The 23403-nt window shown below is 34.4% G+C and overlaps 1 protein-coding gene across 1 annotated transcript; it reads right to left on the bottom strand.

Annotated features, from left to right (window-relative positions):
- Window positions 1–4161: 4161 nt before the first annotated feature.
- On the bottom strand, window positions 4162–7505 carry LOC132546396 (angiopoietin-related protein 7-like). Its single transcript, XM_060210109.1, has 4 exons — window positions 7479–7505; window positions 5989–6089; window positions 5654–5814; window positions 4162–4349 (listed from the first exon to the last, which is right to left on the bottom strand). Exons 1-4 carry the CDS (start codon window positions 7503–7505, stop codon window positions 4162–4164), a joined length of 477 nt encoding a protein of 158 aa, XP_060066092.1.
- Between the last annotated feature and the right edge of the window lie 15898 nt (window positions 7506–23403).

Genomic DNA, 23403 nt, shown 5'->3' on the forward strand with positions numbered 1-23403 from the left:
ATGGGATCTATTTTTGTACATCTTGTCAGGAGGGTATATAAAATAACTTTTTGCCCGTTATACCATAAAGTGATTGATTTAGTTGTACGAGTCAATAAACAAACTATTTACATGTATTTATTCAAGTAATTTTTGTAATAAAATTAAAGTTTTGAACCAGTTAAAAGCACTATTTGAACATATACAAAACTAAACTCTCAGGGTTCATTTCTATAGTAATTTAATGATCACATATTAAACAAAACAAATTAAAAAAAATAAAAAAAAAAACCAAAAAACAAAAAGAGAGACAATATTATTAAACGTTCACGAGCTTAAATAATGATGATAGTATTAAAAAATAAATTGTGTACAAAACATTCCATCGACCCTTTGACATATTTAATATTCTCACCATATTCAAACACCATCATCAAATGCTACGATTGATAGAGTTTCGTGGTCACTGGTCAAGGTTAATGTCAAAGATTACCTTAGGCCTCTTTTAAAACTAAAACAAAATTGGTATAAGATATTTCATAAGCCTCTTAACAGATTTAATTCATATTCCTATCATGTTGTAACATGAAGTTCTACATCCAAGTCGATTTTGGTGGTCAAGGTAACAAAATTACCGACAGGCGGCCATCTTGTATTTTGACATTTAATGTTTGTCATATCCAATTCTTTTCGTAGATGCTAGACGATACAGGAACAAGAGTACCATAGGGCATGTATCGCTCACCTGGTTTAATTAGCAGAAATTTCTTCAACTAAACCAAAGGGAAAGTATTTCAATACTTTACTTCTGTATCCTATTAGGCTCCACCACAAGGTGTCGTATGCACTGTTTATACAACACTCTGTGTTTCCTTTATCGAAGAACTCTTCCAATAGGGACGAAATTCAATCATTCTTACAGATGATTAAAGAGTTTGCAACATTCTCCATTTCTGGCCACACCTCTCAGGTTTCTGGTGGCTTACCACAATTATACAAAATTGGTTTTCTTTTACTCTAGGATGCCTCAGAAATATTTGAAATATAACCTTCATCTCACCGGAAGAAGAAGGATTTTTAAACGTATTCCTTTATTTCCCCTGTTTGGCTGTTCCTCGGCTTCTAAGGGTGTCATTTTCGCCGTTTATACAAAATTGGGTGCTATTTAACCAAGGATGCTTCAGACCAAATTTGAACAATGTCTAATCAAAAGAAAAAACGATTTTAAATTATTTGCTTTACTACCTTTTTTTGGTCCTGCTCATCCGGTTAGTTCTCCATTACCCTAAAATGCTGCAGACCAAATTTGTCCAAAAGAGGTCACACCTACAAATCCTGACATTCTTTATTCAAAATTGATTTTCTTTCACTCGAAGATGTTTCAGCACAAATTCGGACAGAATCCTGCCATTCCTACAGAAGAAATATTTTAAAGAAATTTGCTGCACTATTTCTCTTGTTGGTCCATCGTTTTATAAAAAATTCATTTTCTTTCCACAAATGATGCTTCAGACCAGATTTGAACAGAATTTAGAAATTCCTTCAGAAGAATGATTTTAAAGCATTCGCCGTACTTTCCCTTCTTGGCCTTGCCCTTCCTTCCTTGGGAGGGAGGGGGCGCCCAAGGTCGCTTCAAACCTAACTGGGACAGAATCCAGGAGTTCTTGCAGAAATAAAAACATTCCTTGCTAAATGTCCTATTTTGGACTCCGCCCAAGCTCAGGCCCTTGGAGAAGCAAACCTACCGTTTATAACAAATTTAATTCTCTTCCCCAATTATGCTTCAGAGCGAATTTCGTCAATATCTGCTGCGTTCATGACAAGCAGCAATTTCCAACAAATAAGACGGACGACGGATGATGGACATCACGGCAGGGCATACGCTCACCGGTCCTTCGGACCAGGTTAGCTCAACATCAGCTGAAACAAACGTTTGATATAGGAACCAAGTAGCGTCGAAAGACCTGCGCTAAGAAAACGATACCACAAGTCAATCTAGGTAAGACATCCATCAAATCAAAAGACACAAAAACAATTTTTAGTGACAGTATTGATGTCATTTTTTAAACTGCCTTAACATTTGAAAATTTAAAGAATATGCTGTTATGCATCGCAAGTAGTATTGCTACTATGTTGTAAGTCTATATATCTCGAAAATACAAAACGGTTATATTGGTGACCTCAACAATGTAGATACTCAAAACAAAACTACCTCTCCCATAAAGTTTTGAGCGACAAACATGCTAGCATAAGAAAGGAACTCTTCAAAAATTCTTATCTTATAATGCTACACCTAAATCCTAATTTGATAAAGTAAAGCAGCTAACATCCTGTCACATGATCACTGTCATAAAGGTATTAGTAACCCATGAAATCTAACGCCAGTGGATTAAAATGCTTCTAGGACAGTACTATTCCATTTTGCTTTACTCTTTTATATTAAACTGTTTCACCGTTTTAACAGAGGTTGATATAATCTTAATTGTCTTTGTGTTCTCATGTTCCTTAAGTAGATGTGCTAAATATCTTCATAATGAGGGACATTATCATATTAATAAATCATCCTTGATGTCTTGTGTCAAATATGAATTATCATACAGAAAAATACATAGAAGTTAACTTCGCAACGAGAATGATTAATTTCTGATGACTTGTGATAACTATCAGAGCCGTTACGTTAGGCATTAACATTTCCATTCAATAATAATTGAATGTTATAAAATCTTTTCACAAAAGCTCATTGCACTTGATGATACGATGAACAAATATAAAAAAGTACGCAGTTGTAACTAAACAAATTCCGCCTGGCTGTTTTGAATGATTTTTGTCATCCGTTTTGTAACAGATCAATTAATGATTCGCATATCTCTATTTGTAACTCCACTGATAATCATATAGTTAAACACAGCACGTCAGCTTTTTCGTAATATTTCTGTTCTTTTTATTCTTTGAAGTGAATGAGCCGGATCCCTGTTGTCTCTATTTCTTGTCTTCTCAGTTAGTAAATAATTGATAAAATGTATAAAAAAATACAATTGTATTACATTTTCCTGTATCTGGCACTACCATATACCTGCCGTAGATATTTTAGCTGTTTTCGGCATTGAAGAAAATAAGCTGTATTTTAGAGGGTGCTTTAATTCGATACAGTTGCTTTCTGAATTTTCTTAGATATTACGTTTAAAATTATAAATGATTGTTTCAACACAAGTATTGTATTATGGAATCTTTTTACGAAAATTCACGAAATTGCTGTTATATTCTATTCTAGGAGCTATATTTTCGGAACAATTAATTTGGCGGCATATGGCAAATTTAGCGTAACGTCAACAGTACGTAAACAGAGACTGAATAACAAACTATTGAAGTGTCGATTGTCTCATTTTCAAACAGTCTTAGAGAGTGAACGAAATACAGGCCAATGTCTTAAAATATAAGTTGGATTTTGGTTCAGGGTTGAAATATGCCACTGATTCGCCACTTACAAAGTACAGGTTATATTTTAAGACACTCACCGTGTGTCTTCTATATTTTCAGTCCTGTCTTCGAGTTTTAAAATATTGAAAACAGTAGGATATTCTTGATCGATATTCAAGTTCTAAAATACCCCGAAACGCGTTCCTTTTCAAATAATTTTATTACATGTTTTCAGGTGATATATAGGAATTTACCCGCATGAAAATAAAACCTGAATTATATTTCCTATATAGTGACGATATAACTTCCGTAGTTTTGACCAACTAGAACAATGCTTTCTAGTAACTGCAGTGAAATTTGCCGATGTCATAAGTTGATTTTCCCTCGAATAATATCCATGTATATTGACTTTTCCTTGCTAATTTAAGCGACTAACAATATAGAACTGCAACATTAGACTGCTTATTCGAAATGACATCCTTTTATTAACAAGCGTAATGTAAACTATTTTTGACATCGCTTTATTTTATTTTGGTATTTACCTTTTCCGTGTTTTGTTTCCTTCAAAAATATAATGAAAAGGGAAACAAATTAATGGTTTCCCTTTAAAATATATTTCACTCGTATGACGGAATATATCCATATTTATGATACCAAATAGGAAATTTTTAAATATTCGATAACTTCTAGAGAGATAATAATGCGTTTTAGCTATCATTTTCCACTTGCAAGTTTCACGAGCATTCTTGTTTTCTTCATATACACTTACCCTGGAACAGAGTAGAACACACACCAAATCATGCCTCCATTTTCATCTTTGCTGTGCACTCCGTTACTCCAAAAACAATTTTTGTACCACCAAGCGCCTGACGAACGACTGGCACAAGCATTTGCGTTGTTTTCTTTGTCGTATGTAGAGAATGGTGAACCATTATGGTAGGCCATTGCGTCAGCTGACAACATATGAAAAAGAAAGTTATAAAGATTAATTTTTGATCGTTATGACTGGATAGATCTCTTTGCTTTTCCCTTCGAGATACAGAATATAACATATAATTCACTGATATGAAAACTATAGATCCATGTTTATGGTATGATTTGCCATCGTCATCGTTTCCTCTTCTCGATACTAAAATCATCATGGGAACGTCAAATTATTACTGCGGTCAGTTTATTTTTTAATGAAAATAATAATTTCATATTTCATCGTCAAAACGAATAAATTCCTTTATTTCGTCATTGTAGACCAAACAGAGGTGTATAGAATGTCGACGAAAAACAATGTTCATACATATATATTGAAGAATTTGAAATAAACAAACCAAAATCTATATAAATATCCCAAAAGCATTGGTGGTATTGGACTGTGAAAACGACCTACTTTTCAGGATTTTGTATTTTAAATTGTTCATTGATTGAGATCTATTTTCGCGTCACTGATATATCCTTAGTTAAGGATGCGGTTCCGTTTTACACAACGAAATGAAATATTTTGCTTTACGTCACAGTTATTTTACTTTTCACCTGTTAACAGTTTCCTTACTTTTAAATAATGCCGAAATTTTTAATATGCAGTACAAATATAATGAATACTTAAATTTAAGAATCGTTTATGTGAATTATAAGGATAATAGCATTTAACACATGAGAAAGAAAATGGCATTTACTGTTATAAAGTAACGTAGGTCCGCCATTGGAAAACGTTTACTACATGTTGTATCAACCACAATAATGCAAAGTTACATAATCTATATCACCACTGAGTGGTCGTCGGTTTGCATTGGTTATTAATAGGAATAAAATATGGTTGACAGATAGCGATAACGTCGATCGGATATTATTTTGAAACATCTATGTGTTTTTTAATTATCATCTGTTATTAAGTTTGTTCCTTTATTTATATTACATTAAAAGTTACCTGAAAATCATAACCACCTGCATAATTTACGTTATGTTACGTTACACTATGATATGTCTTATGTATGTTAGCATGACACCAAAATGACGTCATGACTATAGTCTTGTGTTCAAGAATGTACATGTATCTACACTCCTGTGAATTTAATAAAGATAAACACTGAGTTAATAGAAGGTCATATGATAGGTAATTTACTGTATTGTACTAACTGCATATGCTTGTCCGATCGTCATAAAACTGTATAGTATCATTTTAGTTTGACATACATTTGCATTTCAAAAAGAAAAAAAATTGAATCAACAAAATATACAAAATGGTCATTGTTATCGTTAAACTTACACGTGTTTTCTGAAAACCCTGATTTAGAAAGTCTATAATTCTTGGATTCATCAGCAATACTGAAGGTGGAATACTGAGCATATGCAGAATCACCAAGCCAAGAGGTCAGTTCGATTCTCAAGACAGATGGCTTCTGAGTAAGCTGATGGATTGCCTCAAGTCTTGCAAGTTTATAGATATAATGTGAGGGAATGAATGTTTAATAATTAAAATTTAAACATTTCTCGTGCTATATGATGTTGTCAAGATATTGTTGTCCTTTTCACGTGCAGTGTTATAACCACCTATTGTGGTTTTTAAGGTAATCATGACTGAATATGTCCTCTCCATGATACATACCTAACCAAAAGTTTCCATTCTTGTCTCCGAATCCATTCTTGTAGTCCGCCCATTTCCTGTAGAAATCCACCTGTCCATCTTGTCTATTCTGTATCACCTGTAACAGATAATATTTTGATTACTTTTATTCAGACTCAGCTATCCATCCCCAATACCTTGATTAAATGACTGAAATTTGAAAACAGAGTTCATGAAATATTTTTTGGACAAACTTATTGTTGTACTTAAGTCCTTGTTTAGAGCAAATGAAATTAAAATATCATGCTTAGGGTTTACCTTCATTTGTTTGTTTTTGATTTTTATGTGTTCTTTTTTGTTTTTTTGTTTTTTTTTTGTAAACAAGATGTTGAGGTAAATGGAAACGCTAGTAGATGATATTGACATGTCAACAGATTTGTAATTAAAATTAAGATTCGATAAAATCACGGCAAAGTGTGAAAATTGGATCAAGAAAAATAGAACTAGGTATTCAGGAAAGGTAAGCGTCTTTGCATCATTGACAACACCCGTCATGTTACTCATCAAATCAAGTAAGCAACATCACGTTTCCAAATTAGAACAAGGTATACCAGACTTCCAATTGCAAACTATAGCGGAAGTCATCCCAACCCCACGACCCGACCTAAACACAATCTGGTCCTTCTTAAATAGTTTGTAGCGTCAAAAATTTCGACCAATCAGAGACCAGACATTGACTGCGTTTTGTCTGAAATTATCTCCCTTTAACGTTACATATTTATTGAATATTATTCAATAACAGATGATGAATTGAAATAAATCCCTTTATGTATGTATAGAGGTGCTTCTTAAACATTCAATAAATAGTGAAAGTATGCAAATATACTGGTAACCTCAACTCTGAAAAAGCCATGATTTCAATGGAGCTTGTTATTGGGACATTTAAGGACGTGCCAGGTTTGAGCGGCGGAGAAAATCCGCTGAGAAAAACCACCGACAATACCTAACGACTGTTCAAAGGCTCGAACTTGTGTGATGGAGGGATAGTGATAGAGACGGTTAGGCGATTTGTCCACTCGGCGTGGTAGGAGAGATATCAAGATTAATGTGAACACATTTCTACTCGATTAATTTAAAACAATATTCATATTTCTGTAAAAAAAAAAAAAAAAAAACGAAGGCTAAAACGGAGCAAACATGTTGTAAACATTTTTTCTTTTCAAATCGACAATACACACGGGGAGTTAGACATTTAAGTTACAGTAAGACATTGTATGTAAATACTTATTACCAATAAACGGCACAACTGAAATAAGTCCCCAGACTTCGCTGAGGTGACTGCATAATGAGTAAGAAACAGACAACAACAATAAGCCTCCTACTTCGTTGAAGTGTCTAATAATCAGAAAGTAACAGAACAACAACAATAAGCCGCCCCCCCTTCCTTTGGGTGACTTAACAACGTCGACCATTCATCTCATACAAGGAAAGTTGTTCCGATAGCACAATATGTGTCATAGGGTCTTACCGTCCAGGGTCCATCTGCGGTTTCCATGTCACAATTAACGGTATAAGGATTGGATGCTTGGATTGGCTTGATTATATTGATACTGCAATAGTTATGATTCACTTCACTGCAGTCGGATGGATCTACAACAAAACATAAGGGTTTATAGAATTATGCTTTCCTACAAAGAATCTATATGTGGTAAAGCGACTATTTCAATCTGGTAATTATAAAATTTACTTTTATTATTTACAGTTGAATTCAAATTAATTGAAACCATCGAAGACCGTTTGTCCACCTCAAATGACTACATAATCGACTACGTTTTCCCATAATCGAACACATAAAAAATAAAAAAAATATCTGAGTCCCCATTGAAATCCTCGAAATAAAACAAAAAGGTGTCACTGATAAACACTTAATCAAGTTAAATGTACAATATGTCATCGCAATCGCCTAAGTATGTCTGTTCGTTTCCATATAATCATTTTTGGTGTACATTTTGCTAATCCAACAAAGAAACGAAACGATTTTCTAATGATAATATCTGCAATTGTATGATTCGCGAAATGAACTAATGAATTTAGTATGACCTTTCCTTAAAATTTATTTGAAACGGAAATGTACAATATGTATGTCCGTTTCAAATAAATTTATTATGACATTTTCTTAAAATTTATTTGAAACTAACTTGTAGAATCTGTAAGTAATCATTCATATTTGACGCAGCTAAACACGCGTTCCTTCAAATTTCTGTATTTCTATCTATCGTAAAAGGATGACGACGTAGCGGAAGAAATATAACTGTTGTATAAGAATAATTCAGTTTTTACTCATTCTGCAGTTTAAAAATTTGTTTAGTCTGATACTTGACACTATGACAATAAAGAATTTTAGGAGTTGATTTCCAGTTAGACCGGATAGCCGTAGTTATCATGCTGGTTTTGATTGTTTTGAATTAATGAAAGAGAGAACAAACACATTTGTTTTATCATTGTTTTCTTTTTATAAAGTCAGTACACAATCTGTATTTTTTAAGATTATTAACCGATCATAATGGTTATTGGTCGGTTACACAGAACCAAACTAATAAAGCATGACACTAAAACCTATTCCAAACACTAATTGTATTTAGCATTTCTGCTTCGTCCTATCAAGTGTAAAATGTATCGCAGGAGATTTGATATCCTATCGTCTAGTCCATATATCTAGGTATTCCGTATGGAAGTCGATTGGCGGAGAACGGATACGCAAATCATACTCAGAATGAAAAAGGGGGTTAAGTAATATGTCCGCTTCTTTCCGGAATCTTCATACCGGGTGGATGTGTACAGCGTGACAGAATACATCATGTATGGAAATTAATGATTTGTGAAGATTAATAAATTTAATGACATTTCAAGAATTGCCATGAAAACCGATGACATCGTTCGATCAAAAATACAAACCACAGAGCAAATGACTACAATTTTTCGCTCTGTTGATCTTAATGAAAATCAATACCCAGCTACGCTGATTTCAAACCTGTCGTTGTGGTGCTTGTCCGCAATAATAACATCATTTTTCAACACAGTAATGCTTGGTACTAATTACATAAAACAAGTGGCCCCTTTACATGTCTCTCGCCAACAGAGTAAGCCAAGGGCACCAGCGCATTAAAACGCGCCAAACTTCGCTAGCAACTCTACCAACTCCGTCACAAGCGTTTCTGGGAGTGTGGCAGAACATCTCTATGACAATAAATGCTATTACAGATAAAATTTCAGTCTAATTCATACAAATCAAGCAAACCGTATGAACATCCTAAACACCTTTAATTTTCGGCACTGGCAACTGACTGAAAACTCTAAGATAAAAAGTATTATTTTATTTCAGTTATTAAGTTATGTGCAATCAACCAGACACTGATCATTTTGTGTTAAAACCGTAATTTCCTTATACTATTACATAAATATAACACGTAAAATAGAATCTGTTGTATCCTGGCCCATTGTATCAGAGGCCTTTATTAATTTCACCTGTGCGATGTATACTTACAATTCACCAGATGGGGTCTTTTCTTAACAAAGAAATTAACGACTAAGGATTCAATATCATCGGTGCACAATTCCCTGATGTATGTTGTGCAGCTATTGGTCGCGGGATTGTAGGCGACTGAAAGGCAGTTCCCTTCACACTTTGAGGCACAAATAACAGAACTTTTTATATTCTCGTGCACGACCAAAACATCGCCAACGTAGTCAGAAACAGAAACATTGAAGACACGTGAAAACGAGTACATCAGTAGTCCAGGAGTGGGATACACAATATAAAAAATCAAAAACACATAGATATCCATGTCGAATAAAATATATTACATCAGTAAATGAATGAATGAACAGAGAAAATATTTAATTGTTTCTTTGTTATGATGACAGATATCAATCACGATAGTTTTACATTGCAAAAGCGAACTTCATTTTCGCCCAATGTGTCAAGAGTAGTAGTATCTTAAGTGTAAGCAATGTTTCAACGGTTTTATACGATAAATATCGTAACACTGATCAGTACCTGCCGACAACAACATACACACAATTGAAAACTTCTAAAACATTAATGTGTTAAAGGAGAAGGCACCTCTCAGAGGCGCGTTTCCACGCCATTAATATCATTAACACGATGATAACATCAAAAACGGTCAACCAATAGAGCGAAAAGTTTAAATTAGTAATCTCAAATGAAACGCATGCAAGAGATTGCCATATTATACTTTAATGTTCAGAGTAATTCATAGAAGCCCTTGGGAGTTTTATTCGTTCTGGCAGGCCAATAATTCATACATGGTTTTAGTAACATGTTACTTTTTAGAGAGTGGATTGAGTTTACACTCAAATGAACGCTGTGCTGTGATAAAAACGCAGTTACGGTTTTAGCCTATTGTCACAGCCTTAGAAACTAGCTGTTACTCCCAATCCTAGTTTTCTAACTTGGAAATATTCCAAAGGATTATCAGAGGCCTCTGGTGGCAGTAGTATGCTATAAATAATGCCGCCATCTTACAAAACAGTGTCAGGCATGCATACTCTCGTTTTGAGAAAATCAAGTATTATTTAAAAACTTGCCAAAACTGACAGAAAGATGTTCATGACAAGGAGGCCAAGTGCGTAACACAATAGGGTTTAGATATATTGTTAAAAATGTGGTTTCGGTATTAGTGTAACTCAGATACATAAGTCAATAATCTTTGATTGATTGGTTGATAAATTTTATCAATATAAAGCATATAGGTAGTTCACAGGGGTGTGGATAATTACTTGCATATATACACTTAGGTTGGTGTAGTCAGGACCCCGATAATCATATCAGTGGGTTTACAGCTTGGGCCAGTTAATTAATTAGAGACTATGCCCATTTCCTTGATAATCAAACTTATGCAATTTCCCGTTCGGACAATGGCCGTCTAGTAGTAGAGTAATTATTAGGGTCTATTTCAAGTAAGAAATTAGCAAGGGGAATCTCAACCTTGCACCTCGAGTACAGGTGGCTATACTTCAACAATCGTATCATCTAGCAACAAGTGAAGTCCATATTAGGGATGGCAGGACAAGCTTGGTCCAGAGTAAGATAGAAGGGGGAATCTTTAGGTTAGAAGACACGGCCTTGGGAGAGCCCACCAGATGGACAGTTCTGATACGAGACACAACGTGAAGTACTAGTATTAGTACTCTGTATGTTGATGAGATGTTGCATTTGTACTTGTAACATTATTATTAATCAACATGTAAAAAAAACATGGCTATTACCAACAAGTACGTGTGTTTACGCCTACTTTGTTACAAGTGGGCCTGCATCGCTCACCTGGTATCAAATGTTTATCAAAAATATAATCGGTGTTAAAATCAATGTTATATTGACATATATGCCATTGGCATTTAAAGTGGTCACATACAATCTTGTTCCGGCTCGAAAAGTGACAGTTATAAGCTTGTTTTCAATAAATGCTATTTCTTTTTTTCTCGAAATTTGTTTGGCTTTGACATAAAAACACCTTTCCAACAAACATCATATTTCTCGAACTTTTGGTTTACCAGACAAAATCTTTTAGTTTTCAAATTTTTTTTTATTTCTGTGACCTTCAATATGGGTAAAGGTCAGTCATCTTCCTTGGCATCTAACAGCCAAATACCATGCATTTGGGACTTTCTGTTAGACAGAAGAAGTAATTTTAAGATTTTAACTTTTAAACTTTTAACTGTGACCTTGAACAAGGACCAAGTTCATTTCTTTTTCCAAACTTTGTCATTCTAGAAATATATCTAGCGAATACCATACTGCTACGTCTTATGGTTTTTCAGAAGAAGTCGCTTTAAGGTTAAAACTAATTTGACCCATGTGACCTTGAACATGGTTCAAGGTAATTTCTTTTCGCAAACTTTTTCAGGCTTCATCCCAGCACTCCACTAGCCAAATACCATGACATTTGGCATGCTGGTCATTGCAAAAGAAGTCATTTAAATAGAAATGTTGACGCTGGACGGATTGACGGACGCACGTTGACCTTCGGGCCAGGTGAGCTAAAAATATTGAAGCTTAGATTTGCGTCAAAAACGACCCAGCATTGCTTTGGTTTTTAGAGGCGGGACAATATTGCGGAACACACAGAATTATGAATAACCAGAACGTCTCTGTAACCAGCAAATAACTGACCCTCTCTCTCTCTCTCTCTCTCTCTCTCTCTCTCTCTCTCTCTCTCTCTCTCTCTCTCTCTCTCTCTCTCTCTCTCTCTCTCTCTCTCTCTCAATATCAGGGATGTATACACATTCACTTTAATACTCGGGTTAGACTTATGAAATGATGCTTAAAATTACATTTTGAATATAATTCTCCCTTTGAAAAGACACATTTTTTCCAAGTTAGAAGGCTTCTCATTATCTATCCAAGATTTTATTTTGTCGATCGTAACCTAAGCAAAAGTAAAAATAAAAATAAATATTTTGTAAGATTACTTGATACTTCATCAAACGTCTTTTTTAGAGGTTCTTCAACGAGTGCCAGTTGTTTATCATCGTTATCTATATCGAGTTAGTTAATTTTCAATTAAGTACAGACACGAGGCTTTGCCGCGTGTCTTTTCTAAATTTGAAAATTAACCAACGAGAGTTTGATAACGATGATAAACAACTGCCACGAGTTGTAGAACCTCTAAATAAGACGTTTGATGAAGTATCAAGTACCTTTTAACGTAGAAACATATATATTGTGTACAACATTGTTTCGACCCCATTGACACTTTCGCGTAAGAATACATCGTAGGTTGTCTGATTGGCTCATGAATATGCAAAAAGAGACAAAATCGCTATTTTTGAAGCAAAATACTTAGTTATACAGTAATCTTGTTTGGAAACACCCCTTGACATTAGTTCATTGAAACTCGTTACAAAATTTCACAAACTGTTAATCTTTTTTTTAAAAAATAATCTAATAGATTTTATTGCGGATAAGATTAGTGCTTCTTCGCGGGAAAATGTGAATGCAGACACGATTAAGATGGCGTGTATTTTTGGGGCCGAGGTTCTAATGCTTTTTGCGGTGTTTCTGGAGAGTCTCGAATTTGACGTCCTTGGGGCTCAGTTGTGCATTTAAGTTTAAGATAATTTGATACTGAGATATTGTCGGAAACGGGACGGGGTTCACCGGTATGCCTAGTTGAGACAGTGACGATAAGGTCAGGGGAAATGTCAAACCTGTTTCTTGATTCCGAAACTACCTTGCCCGTCTCCAACCTAATATTAAAGGTTGGGGAACCAAAATTACTGCATTTACTTTTTGCTATCCCCTTTCCGCCTCAACACAGTTTTACCGCATCACCGATCTTGACCGCCGGCAAGAGTGACAGGTCGTCACTGTCAGTCATGTTGATGACGGACAGCAGACGATGAAAACAATCGCACGTGGCGAAAGTAGTTCGGGGTCACAGATCATGGTTGGGTCAAATGTCAATGCCTCGTCCAATAGATTTGGCTGTCACCAATAATACACGTGTGTATTATGCATATGAACAAACAATGGATATGGTGTTCAATGAATAGTCTGGGCGTGAGATAACATTCGCAGGTTATGGTAGAAAGTTAATGTAATTAATTAGTTAATACTCTACCCGTGACCTATATGTAATGCTGATGAAGGCAACTAAAACAACTGGTCGATGTTCATTTTTTTCAAATTTTATTAATAAAGGCATTCGATGAAATAAACCACAAATTGTTATTGCACAAATTAAAATCGTATGGTGTAGAAGGCAGCCTTTTAAAGTGGTTTACAACGTATCTGGAGTTTAGATTTCAGCGTGTTACTGTCAATGGGGCCACATCCGGTTGGTGTGATGTAACTTCTGGTGTGATGTAACTTCTGGTGTGCCTCAAGGATCGATTCTCGGTCCAAAACTTTTCCTTGTTTTTATAAATGAATTGCCTTCTATCGCAACATTTTCCAATACCCTTATGTTTGCTGATGACACTAAGTCTTTCAAGTGTGTAAGAACGTGGGCAGATTGTGAGCAACTGCAGAGTGACATTGATAGAGTGTATGAATGGTGTACGTTGTGGAAAATGGAAGCGAACGTAAAGAATTTTTTTTTTTTTTTTTTAACATTTTTTTTTTAATTATCTTTTTATTTCCATTTTAATGTACAATACATATCATTATCATCATCACCACACAATCACCATCATCATCATCATCATCATCATCATCATCATCATCATCATCATCATCATCATCATCATCATCATCACAATTCAATATCATCCTCATCATCATCACACTTATCATCACTATAATCATCCTCATCACACCATCATTATGTATCAATCATCATTATCATCACATCACCTCCACTACCACCGCCAACTTCATCATCTCAAATCAAGATCATTGTCATCATCACCACAACCATCATCATCATCATCATCATCATCATCATCATCATAATCATCATCACACCCTGATCATCATCATCATCATCATTACAAATCAAGATCATCATCACCATTTCATTATTATCATGATCCTTATCACCACCACCACCATTATACCCTCATCATCATCACAATCATAATTCTCATTCACTACATCACTACCACACCATTTCACACCTCACAAAATTCAGTAATCTTAACAGCATACATCAACTCCAGGGAGCAGTAACCAAAGATTTCAAGAGATGGTGTATTTAATATCAGAAATGCTGACTAAAAAAAAAAAAGAGACACAGATGCCAACAAATTTTTCAGATATGTATTGCACATAATTTACTGGACAGAAAAAAACAGTGAGAAATAGGAAAAGCATTTAAGAAAAAAGATGAAAGAAATGGATGGAAGACCGAGAGGATAAGAATGGCCTTGTCAAGGGTTTGGAAACATCCTACTTTCATATAAATATATATTATATATTTGAGGTAGAATTTATCAGAATCCGACTACATGTCAATTAACCTTTTCCATTTACTCCATTCTACATCAAACTTCTCCTTAACAGTATTGCCCTTACTAACAGCAATATATTTTTGGACTTTGTAATTGTCTTTAATGGAGTTTACCAATGAGTTTATATGCAAAGAATTATGCAGACACCTCATTCTATATATGTACTGCTTCATGATAATTATAATTTCATTATCTACCCTACTGATATGGGAACTTGAAAAAATTCCAAAGAAGAAAGATTTTTTATTAATTGAAAAAGGAATAAGTAATGCCTGTAATAGTATTTCAAAACTTTGTAGTAAATTCTGTACTTCATTACATTCCCATAAAATATGAGTAATAGTTTCTCTTTCAGAGTTACATAAAATACAGAGAGGTGAGCTAACCAGACCAATTCTACAGAGAAAAGAATTTGTTGTCAGAATATGATGAACTACTCTGAACTGGAACCATTGAAGTTTTGAATTTTTTGTAGTATGGAAGGGGATCTTGAAAATTTTGGCCCATTCTTCATCATTAATATCGTCAAATTCTTGATTCCATTTCATTTTACAAGATGGTGCCACATCATTCTTAATCAAGATATCATAAAACAGTTTTGTACCTCTATCTAGGTTAAAAAAAGGGTTGTATGTTTACAGGAATGAATGGGTTAGCTATGTTCGATAAAGTTAAATCATATGAAGAGATAAAATCTTTTATTGAAGATATGAAGCTGTGGTACTGAAGAAAATTTGTAGCAATGTGATATTTACGTGTAAACTCATTTAAGGTATAAAAAGACACTGGAGCAACTTCTTTTAAAATATCACATATATTGATCACACCCTTCTTGTACCAATCCTTGTAAAAATAGGTTTCCCCCCAATACATATTTTTTTGTTATACCAGAGTGGTATTTTGGAGATTAACTCATTATTTTCCAAATTATCTCTTTGCACAATGAATTTATACCATGATTTAAAAACATCTTTCCAGAACTGATTTTTACATTTACTTATACATAACTGTATATATTCACTACCGCAATTTGCCAGCAAATCAATATCAATATAGGTTTTTAAAATAGCCTGCCATTTTTCAGTGGTTTGAAATAACCTCCTTATCCAACTTAATTTTAAAGAGCTCATGAAGGCATCTATATTAACCATCTTAAGACCTCCATTGACATGGTGTTGAACAACAACATCTCGCTTAATTTTATCAGACCCCCCATTCCATAAATATTGAAATAAAATGGAATTTAATTTTTTAATAAAGTTTTCATTTGGATTTGGAAGTGAAATAAAAAGGTGATTAAACTGTGATATAAGCAAGGATTTGATGACATGAATTCTACCAATTGGAGTTAAAGACCTTCTGCTCCATTGTTTAATCAATGATTTTAACCTGATGAGTTTTTTGTCAAAATTCAGCTTTGGAATTTCGTGAAGATTAACACTAAAAATAATTCCCAAAAGTGTAAATTTATTCGTTCCCCACTGTAAATTGAAATCTGGTAAAAACGAATCTTCACTATATTTTTTATTACCTATCCACACTACCTGTGTTTTCTCTACATTAATTTTCAACCCTGAAATTTTTGCATACTCATCAAGTTCCTTAATTGCTTCTGTCAAAGATTGTTCTGAACCATCTAAAATGAGGGAGGTATCATCTGCATACTGGGAAACTAAAATTGGACAATTATCAATATCCATACCTTTTATATTAACATTATTCCGCAATCTCAGGGCCAAGATTTCTACACAAAGTATAAATAAATATGGGGCGATCGGGTCCCCTTGCCTACAGCCTCGTTTAATATTAATAGAAGACGACAAATTACCACCCTGATTAATAACTGAATAAGAATTATTATGTAAAGATTTAACCCAAGTTGAAATACTCTCACCAAATCCAAAGAAGTGTAGAACTTTATCAATAAACAACCAAGACACAGAATCAAAAGCCTTTTCAAAATCCAGCATCATCAGCATCCCAGGAATATCATTTTCTTCTGTATACTGCATTATGTCATATATTAACCTTGTGTTTACTCCTATGTACCTCCCTGTGAGAAAACCTGTTTGATCCCTGTCTATCAACTTGTCCAAAACAGTTTTAATCCTATAAGCTATGGTACCAGATGCAATTTTGTAAATAATGTTTAACAATGATATGGGCCTCCAGTTCTTAATAAAATGTCTCGGTTTATCTGCTTTTGGTATACATGTGATGATTCCCTGCCGTTGTGTAATAGATAATTTCCCCCTGCGATAACCATAATTAATTGATCTAACAACAAACTGCCCTAACTGCCGCCAAAAACATTTGAAAAATTCTGCTGTGAACCCATCAGAACCTGGACTTTTATTATTCTTCATGTGTTTTAAAGTTTTTCCAGCTTCCTCATAAGTAATTTCTCCTTCTAAATTATCAGAGTCATGTTTAGTCAGTTTTGGTACCTCACAGTCACAAAGAAAATTAATTAAATTTATTTCACATGAAGAACTTGGGTTATCATATAATTTCCTATAAAAATTACTTACTTCCTCCAAGATATCTTCCTGTTTAGTTAGAATATCTCCATTATCTTTATGCAATTTTGGAATTATTTTGGATGTGAAATTTCTGTTTTCCAAATTAAAGAAGTAGCTAGTTGGCTTTTCCCCCTCCTCCACCCACCTAGCTCTAGAACGAATCATACTCCCCTTGATTTTTTGTAATCTGATAGTTTCTAATTCTTTTTTCTTTTCCTCTAATTCCACTAAATCTACTTCTTTCAACTTCTCTAGTTCTTCTATAGACTTCTTAAGAATATTCTCTCTATGGTCTTGCTGCTTTTTCTTATGAGAAGAGTAGGAAATAGTTGTTCCTCTAATTTCCATTAACAAAGTTTCAAAAAACAACTGATCATTAATGGAAAACTGTAAATCATATTCAGGTATATTGTCAACATTATGTAGGTTATAAACTGGGAGACAGTACTGTTTCTTAACATTATCTATACATTTATCTATACAATTCAAATAATCTATATCTTGTAATAATGAGTTATTAAACTTCCATAAACCCCTCCCTTTCTTAAATTCATTAATTTTCAGTGTGATTTTAGGAAAAGAATGGTCTGTTCGATATCCTGGGTCTTCACCTGAAAGATGGATACTAGAGAGTAAATTTTCTGAAACCAGAAAAAAATCTAAACAAGCTTGTCTAACTGGATTACTTTTCCTCCATGTATATCTCCTAGTTTCATCATGTTGTTCTCTAAAAATATCAATTAAATTAAAATTCTCTAATAATTCCAGCACTTTATTTCTAGCTCTAGGGTTGTTTATATTCTTATAATTTTTATCATAGTCAAGCTCAGGCTTTAAAACCAAATTAAAATCACCACACACTATAATCCTGTTATTGTTAAAAGTTTCAATAGCTTCAGATATTTTGTTATAAAAGTCTGGATTATCTTGGTTTGGGCCATATATATTAATTAAGGTTACACGAGAGCCTTCTATTTCCAAGTCAAGAGCTAAAAAATTACCTGTTAAATCCCTCCTTTCTCTAAAAACTTTTGTCTCAAAATTGTTATTCAGAAGAACAGCAACGCCCCTTACATTTGACCTAAAGGAGTTAAAAAAAACAATCATACCCCCATTCATTTCTAATTAATTCCTCATTTTCACGTGAAAAATGTGTATCTTGTAAACAATAAATACTATACCGCTTTTCCCTAAGATATGCAAAAACATCCTTACGCTTAAAACTGTCTGCTAATCCTTGACAATTGGCCGAGATTACTGTCACACCTGTGTCCGCCATAGCGACGGTAGATAATTATCCGTTATCAAACAGCCTTCCATCCAGAGAAGTCGAGAGAACAAGAAAGAATAGTGTTGTAAGAAAAAGGGAGAAAGGATTAGGAAGATGAGAAAGGATAAAATCATAGCAAATATGGTTAAGGTCTCTGACTGCTACTAGCCTGCGTACTATTATCTTATAACAAAAACAATTTAAAAGAAAGTACTTGTAAGCACGGAGAGATAGCGAGAAATCGTGTGTACATCAGCCAACTCTACAGCCTTCCAAACACAGGAAGTGGAAATCTAATAGTAAAAGACGGAGACCGGAGATGGAGTACATAATAAACTAACCGGTAGCATCAATCCGGAACTGATATAAAATCATAAAAAATATATATGTATTTTGTTTCAGCGCAAATATAAAGAGAGAGAGAGAGAGAAGGGAAAAAGGGCATTACATGGCCCTACCTCTATAATATCAAGAATATGCATTACCAAATATATATTATATTTATACTTCAGTATCTACATGTATATATATATATTTTTTTAATGAAATTAAAAATGTTGCGTCAACTTACCAGTTAATTAGCGGTATCCTGCTTGCTGCTCTCCTCAGTTATACAATCCACACAAACACATACACACATTAATGAGACTATAACACACATTACGATCGGCGGCACATATAATAATGTGCCATTAATGTCTGTTACCGACCGTTACCAAAAACACAAGAATTCACACAAAGTTACTGTCATCTCTTAAGAAGGCATCCTCAAGTGGAGTGTCGTAATAAAGTCTACGTTTAGTCCCATTTTGTAGCACCGCAAACAGCTTACCATCAACACTGTACGTATTCTGAACACAACTTAGCTGGTAAGCATCCTTCAGAATTTTAAGATTGGTTTTCGTCAGGTCCTCAAAAATCACATAACCAGTGTTTTTCAGTTTCCTGCGTTGATGAAGAACATCATGTTTTGTCCGTCTCTTGGTAAATTTCACTATAACGTTCCTGGGTTTATTCCTCCTGAACTTTCCCAGTCTGTGTGCGATGTTGACATCGTCCTTACTTATGCGGACCGCCAGCTTATCGTTCAATAGTCCGACCACTTTTTCCACACATTCCTCCACAGATTCCCTCTCAGAAGTGTCCTCTAGCCCGATAATCCGGATGGAGTCCTTTCGTCCATGTTGTACAAGATCATTGATCTTACCATCTAAATTCCCCTGTAGCTCGCAACAACGATTTTCAAGTTTCTCGACAGTTCTCCTTAAGTCCTCGTTTTCACTCTCCAGATCTAGAATTTTTCCTTCTAGTCGGTCAGTCAACACCTTGACTTCTTCAGTGAAATCCCTCCTCAACATAGTTAGCTTACTGTCCAGATATTCACGTGTCAATATCGAAGAGAGCGAACTGGTGATCTCATCGAGTCTCTCGTCCGTGGATTTCTTATCTTTTCCATCTTGATCGGACTCACTCTGCCTTGTAGACCTTGTATGTTGTTTCCCTCTTCCTGAACCAGACATGGTTTAGACTAAGAATGTCCAGAAAGTTCCAACTCCCAGTGTTACTGATATACGTATGTAAGTCCTACATGTAAGTGTACGTGGTTAGTAGTAGTCACCGTGGGGAGCTCAGTCCATTGTTGAAATCAAAACCGCCCAAAAACACATTTTTCTGGAATAATGTTCTAAAATCCTTAGATATATCGACAATGAATAATTCCACAATTTACATAGTCAGAAACGAGGCTTTGTAAAATAGAATAACTTGGTGAATTTGATGATTTCTGCAGAGCACAAAAAAAAAAAAAAAAAAAAAACCTCCAACTCTAACCCACGTGACCTTCGAACGTAAAGAATTGCTGCCAGGTCATTTTTACGAATGCTCGGTTTTATTAAACGTTTATGTTAGAGTTTTACCCCAGTTAATGTTTTAAGATCTTTATACATTAGCCTTGTAAGGTGTCAGAATACTGTTGTCAGACCACCTTACCAAACTTCTTTAATTCACCAAATCGAACCTGTTCAGCGAAAGGTTTTTTGAGATTTTTATGTTTTAAGGCACATGTTGACTTCAATTGATTGTTTTACGCTGAACTTGTAAGTATTTGAATCTCCCCAGCTTGGAACATAGACGATTATTTTTAGACGGTATCTTTTTTTAAATGTGTAAATAGTGTTTTTTTGATTGTCCATAATTAGTCGAGCAAATGTGTTTTTAGTACCTGGTCGTAATCTACGATCTACTCGTTCAATTCAACTTTACTGCCAGAGAAGTCATTTAAATGTTAGAAAATATAGTGTTTTAAAGAACTCAAGTCAAATTTTAATTCTCTTGGTCGTGTTTCAGACTGTGATATGTTTTATTTGTCTCTCATCGCATTTAAAGCACGACTCATGAATGCCTTTTACCGTTAGTTCAATATTTTGTACATTTAATAGTTCTGTTTCATGTGACTGTGATATTAATTCTTGTGTTGTGTTTGTTAAAAAAGTTCATATTTCTACTATGATTTACGTACCGTTCAGAATCAAACACTTTTCAATATATCGGTAGACTGAGAAAATGCAGTTGCTGAATTAAAATAGAAGTCCGAAAAAGGTTGTATGGGTATCAAAGACAACCTTATACATGAAAATCTACAATGACGCGCCGAAATATGCATGGTTTATACCGATCATTGAAATGGTAGATCTATTTCATTTCAAAAGGTCGCCCAATAAATGTGTGAATTATCGGGTATAATTGGCCCACATTCTCGCCAGAGACAGGTAAAATACGTCTCGAATGTGAATTATGTCATGATACAAACGTCATGATGGTCAATTGATAAAGGGACGTAACGCGTACAACTTCGATTCTTTTTCAAAATATAATTGTCGTAAGTATAATTTGTAATCATAAGCAGTTATAATTGATTTTTAGACATCCTGTGCTGTTACCAATTCCGTTTTCCATTTCTTCGTTTTAATATTTCGGGACCGTTTTCGGGTTTTTGTTTAGTCTACAATAAGTCTGTTTGTCTACAGAAGGTGCCGGTTGGCGCTCTACATTTTTTGTGCCTTATACACCCAACGGGGTAAGTTTAAATAGTATAAACGTGTCAGTAATGTTGATTATATTCTCAGCACACACTCTGCCTAATTATCTATTCGTAGCTCACTTATTTTTTTAGTAGAAATGTAATTTGTTTATATACGGAAGTCTTACTTTCGTTTTCAAGAAAGTTATTTATAGTAAAGTAATATTGATTGTCTCCTTTTGTAGAGATAACTCGTAATTATAACTTGTTACCTTTCATGATTAATATAAGTAAGATCATATCGTGTAACTCGTAGGATCAAATTGTGTAGCTCTAGGATCATATGGTGTATTTCGTAGGATACTCATCTCCTGTAGTATCATGTATCAATGACGTCATGAACTGTAACACTTATGCCTAATCGCATAATCTCGTGGTGTGTGTACAGTACACGAATGGTGTATCTAACTGCAAAATTCTTAAACCAGAAAATAAACACTTATAGTTCAAGATTTGTTTTTTGTCGTGTGGGAAAGAATAAGGCAGTATACATCCCGTTATATTTCGGTAGTATAAGGTGTATAAGGAGGTAGTATTGGGTGATAATGGTTAATATTGGGAAACAATCTAGCAAATTAATTTTCGATAGGAAATACAATTTACAAAGTTAAGATATTTAAGGATTGTTTCTTATTTTCTGTAGCTGCATCGATTTGTATTTACATTGGGGCAAGTACATGTTGCTTAACGCGCACCAACCAATATGTACTTACCCCAATATAAATATTAACGCGCACCAAGCAACATGTACTTGCCCCAATGTAAATAAAATTCGACGCAGCTACAGAAAATAAGAAACAATCCTTATATTTACACTTGGTCACTTTAAAATTAAAAAAAAAAATCACCTGATACACATTGTTCGAACAGCCGCCCGCTTTATAGAACAGCCAAGTAAATCCAAAAACACTAGGTGGCGCTGCCGTTGACATTACAGTAAACAAAATAGTTCTCAAAGGTGAGAGTACAATCCACATGTTTTATAATATTTATTTAAATATTTAGACATCTTCTTTTAGTTTTAAGAATCAATAGTTCATCATTTACACAATATTCCTCTATCATAGTACACAAATTCATTATTTAACACCGCGCAGGTATATATCTATAAATACGTGATGAGGCCGCCCGATCAGCTGACCGAAAGAGCGGCCTCAGTCATGGTGTCGGTGTGTTGCAGACGACAAAATTCCTATCTCGCGCGCTTAATTCCAACAAGATCGATTTAGGTTTACTGATTGATTTTATTTTTTTATTAATGCCATATATTTTAAAGTTATTTTTGTAAGTGATATTTTTCTTTACTTTTCCGAAGGACATAAACTATAATCTCGTTTTGTAGAGTTTGCAACTTGGTCAAGTAGTTCTTACATTTTATTTGATATCTATGCGCAAGCCTAATCACCGTACGTAAATATCGAAAATTATTGACATTGGGTTGGGTTTACTTCATCTAGAGAGAATGCAACGCAAGTGTAAATATTTGATAATGTGTAATTATTACATAAGCCATGTTTGGTATGGTTGGGCGAGAACATGCTAAAAATCAATAGACCGAAATCATGTTACAGGTTTTCATCATTCAAGCCGCTGCTGTATCGAGAGGGAA

The sequence above is a fragment of the Ylistrum balloti genome, unplaced genomic scaffold (assembly GCF_031769215.1).
Source record: "Ylistrum balloti isolate Yb309-2 unplaced genomic scaffold, AGI_CSIRO_Ybal_v1 Utg369888, whole genome shotgun sequence".
In the NCBI taxonomy this organism is placed as follows: Eukaryota; Metazoa; Mollusca; class Bivalvia; order Pectinida; family Pectinidae; genus Ylistrum; species Ylistrum balloti.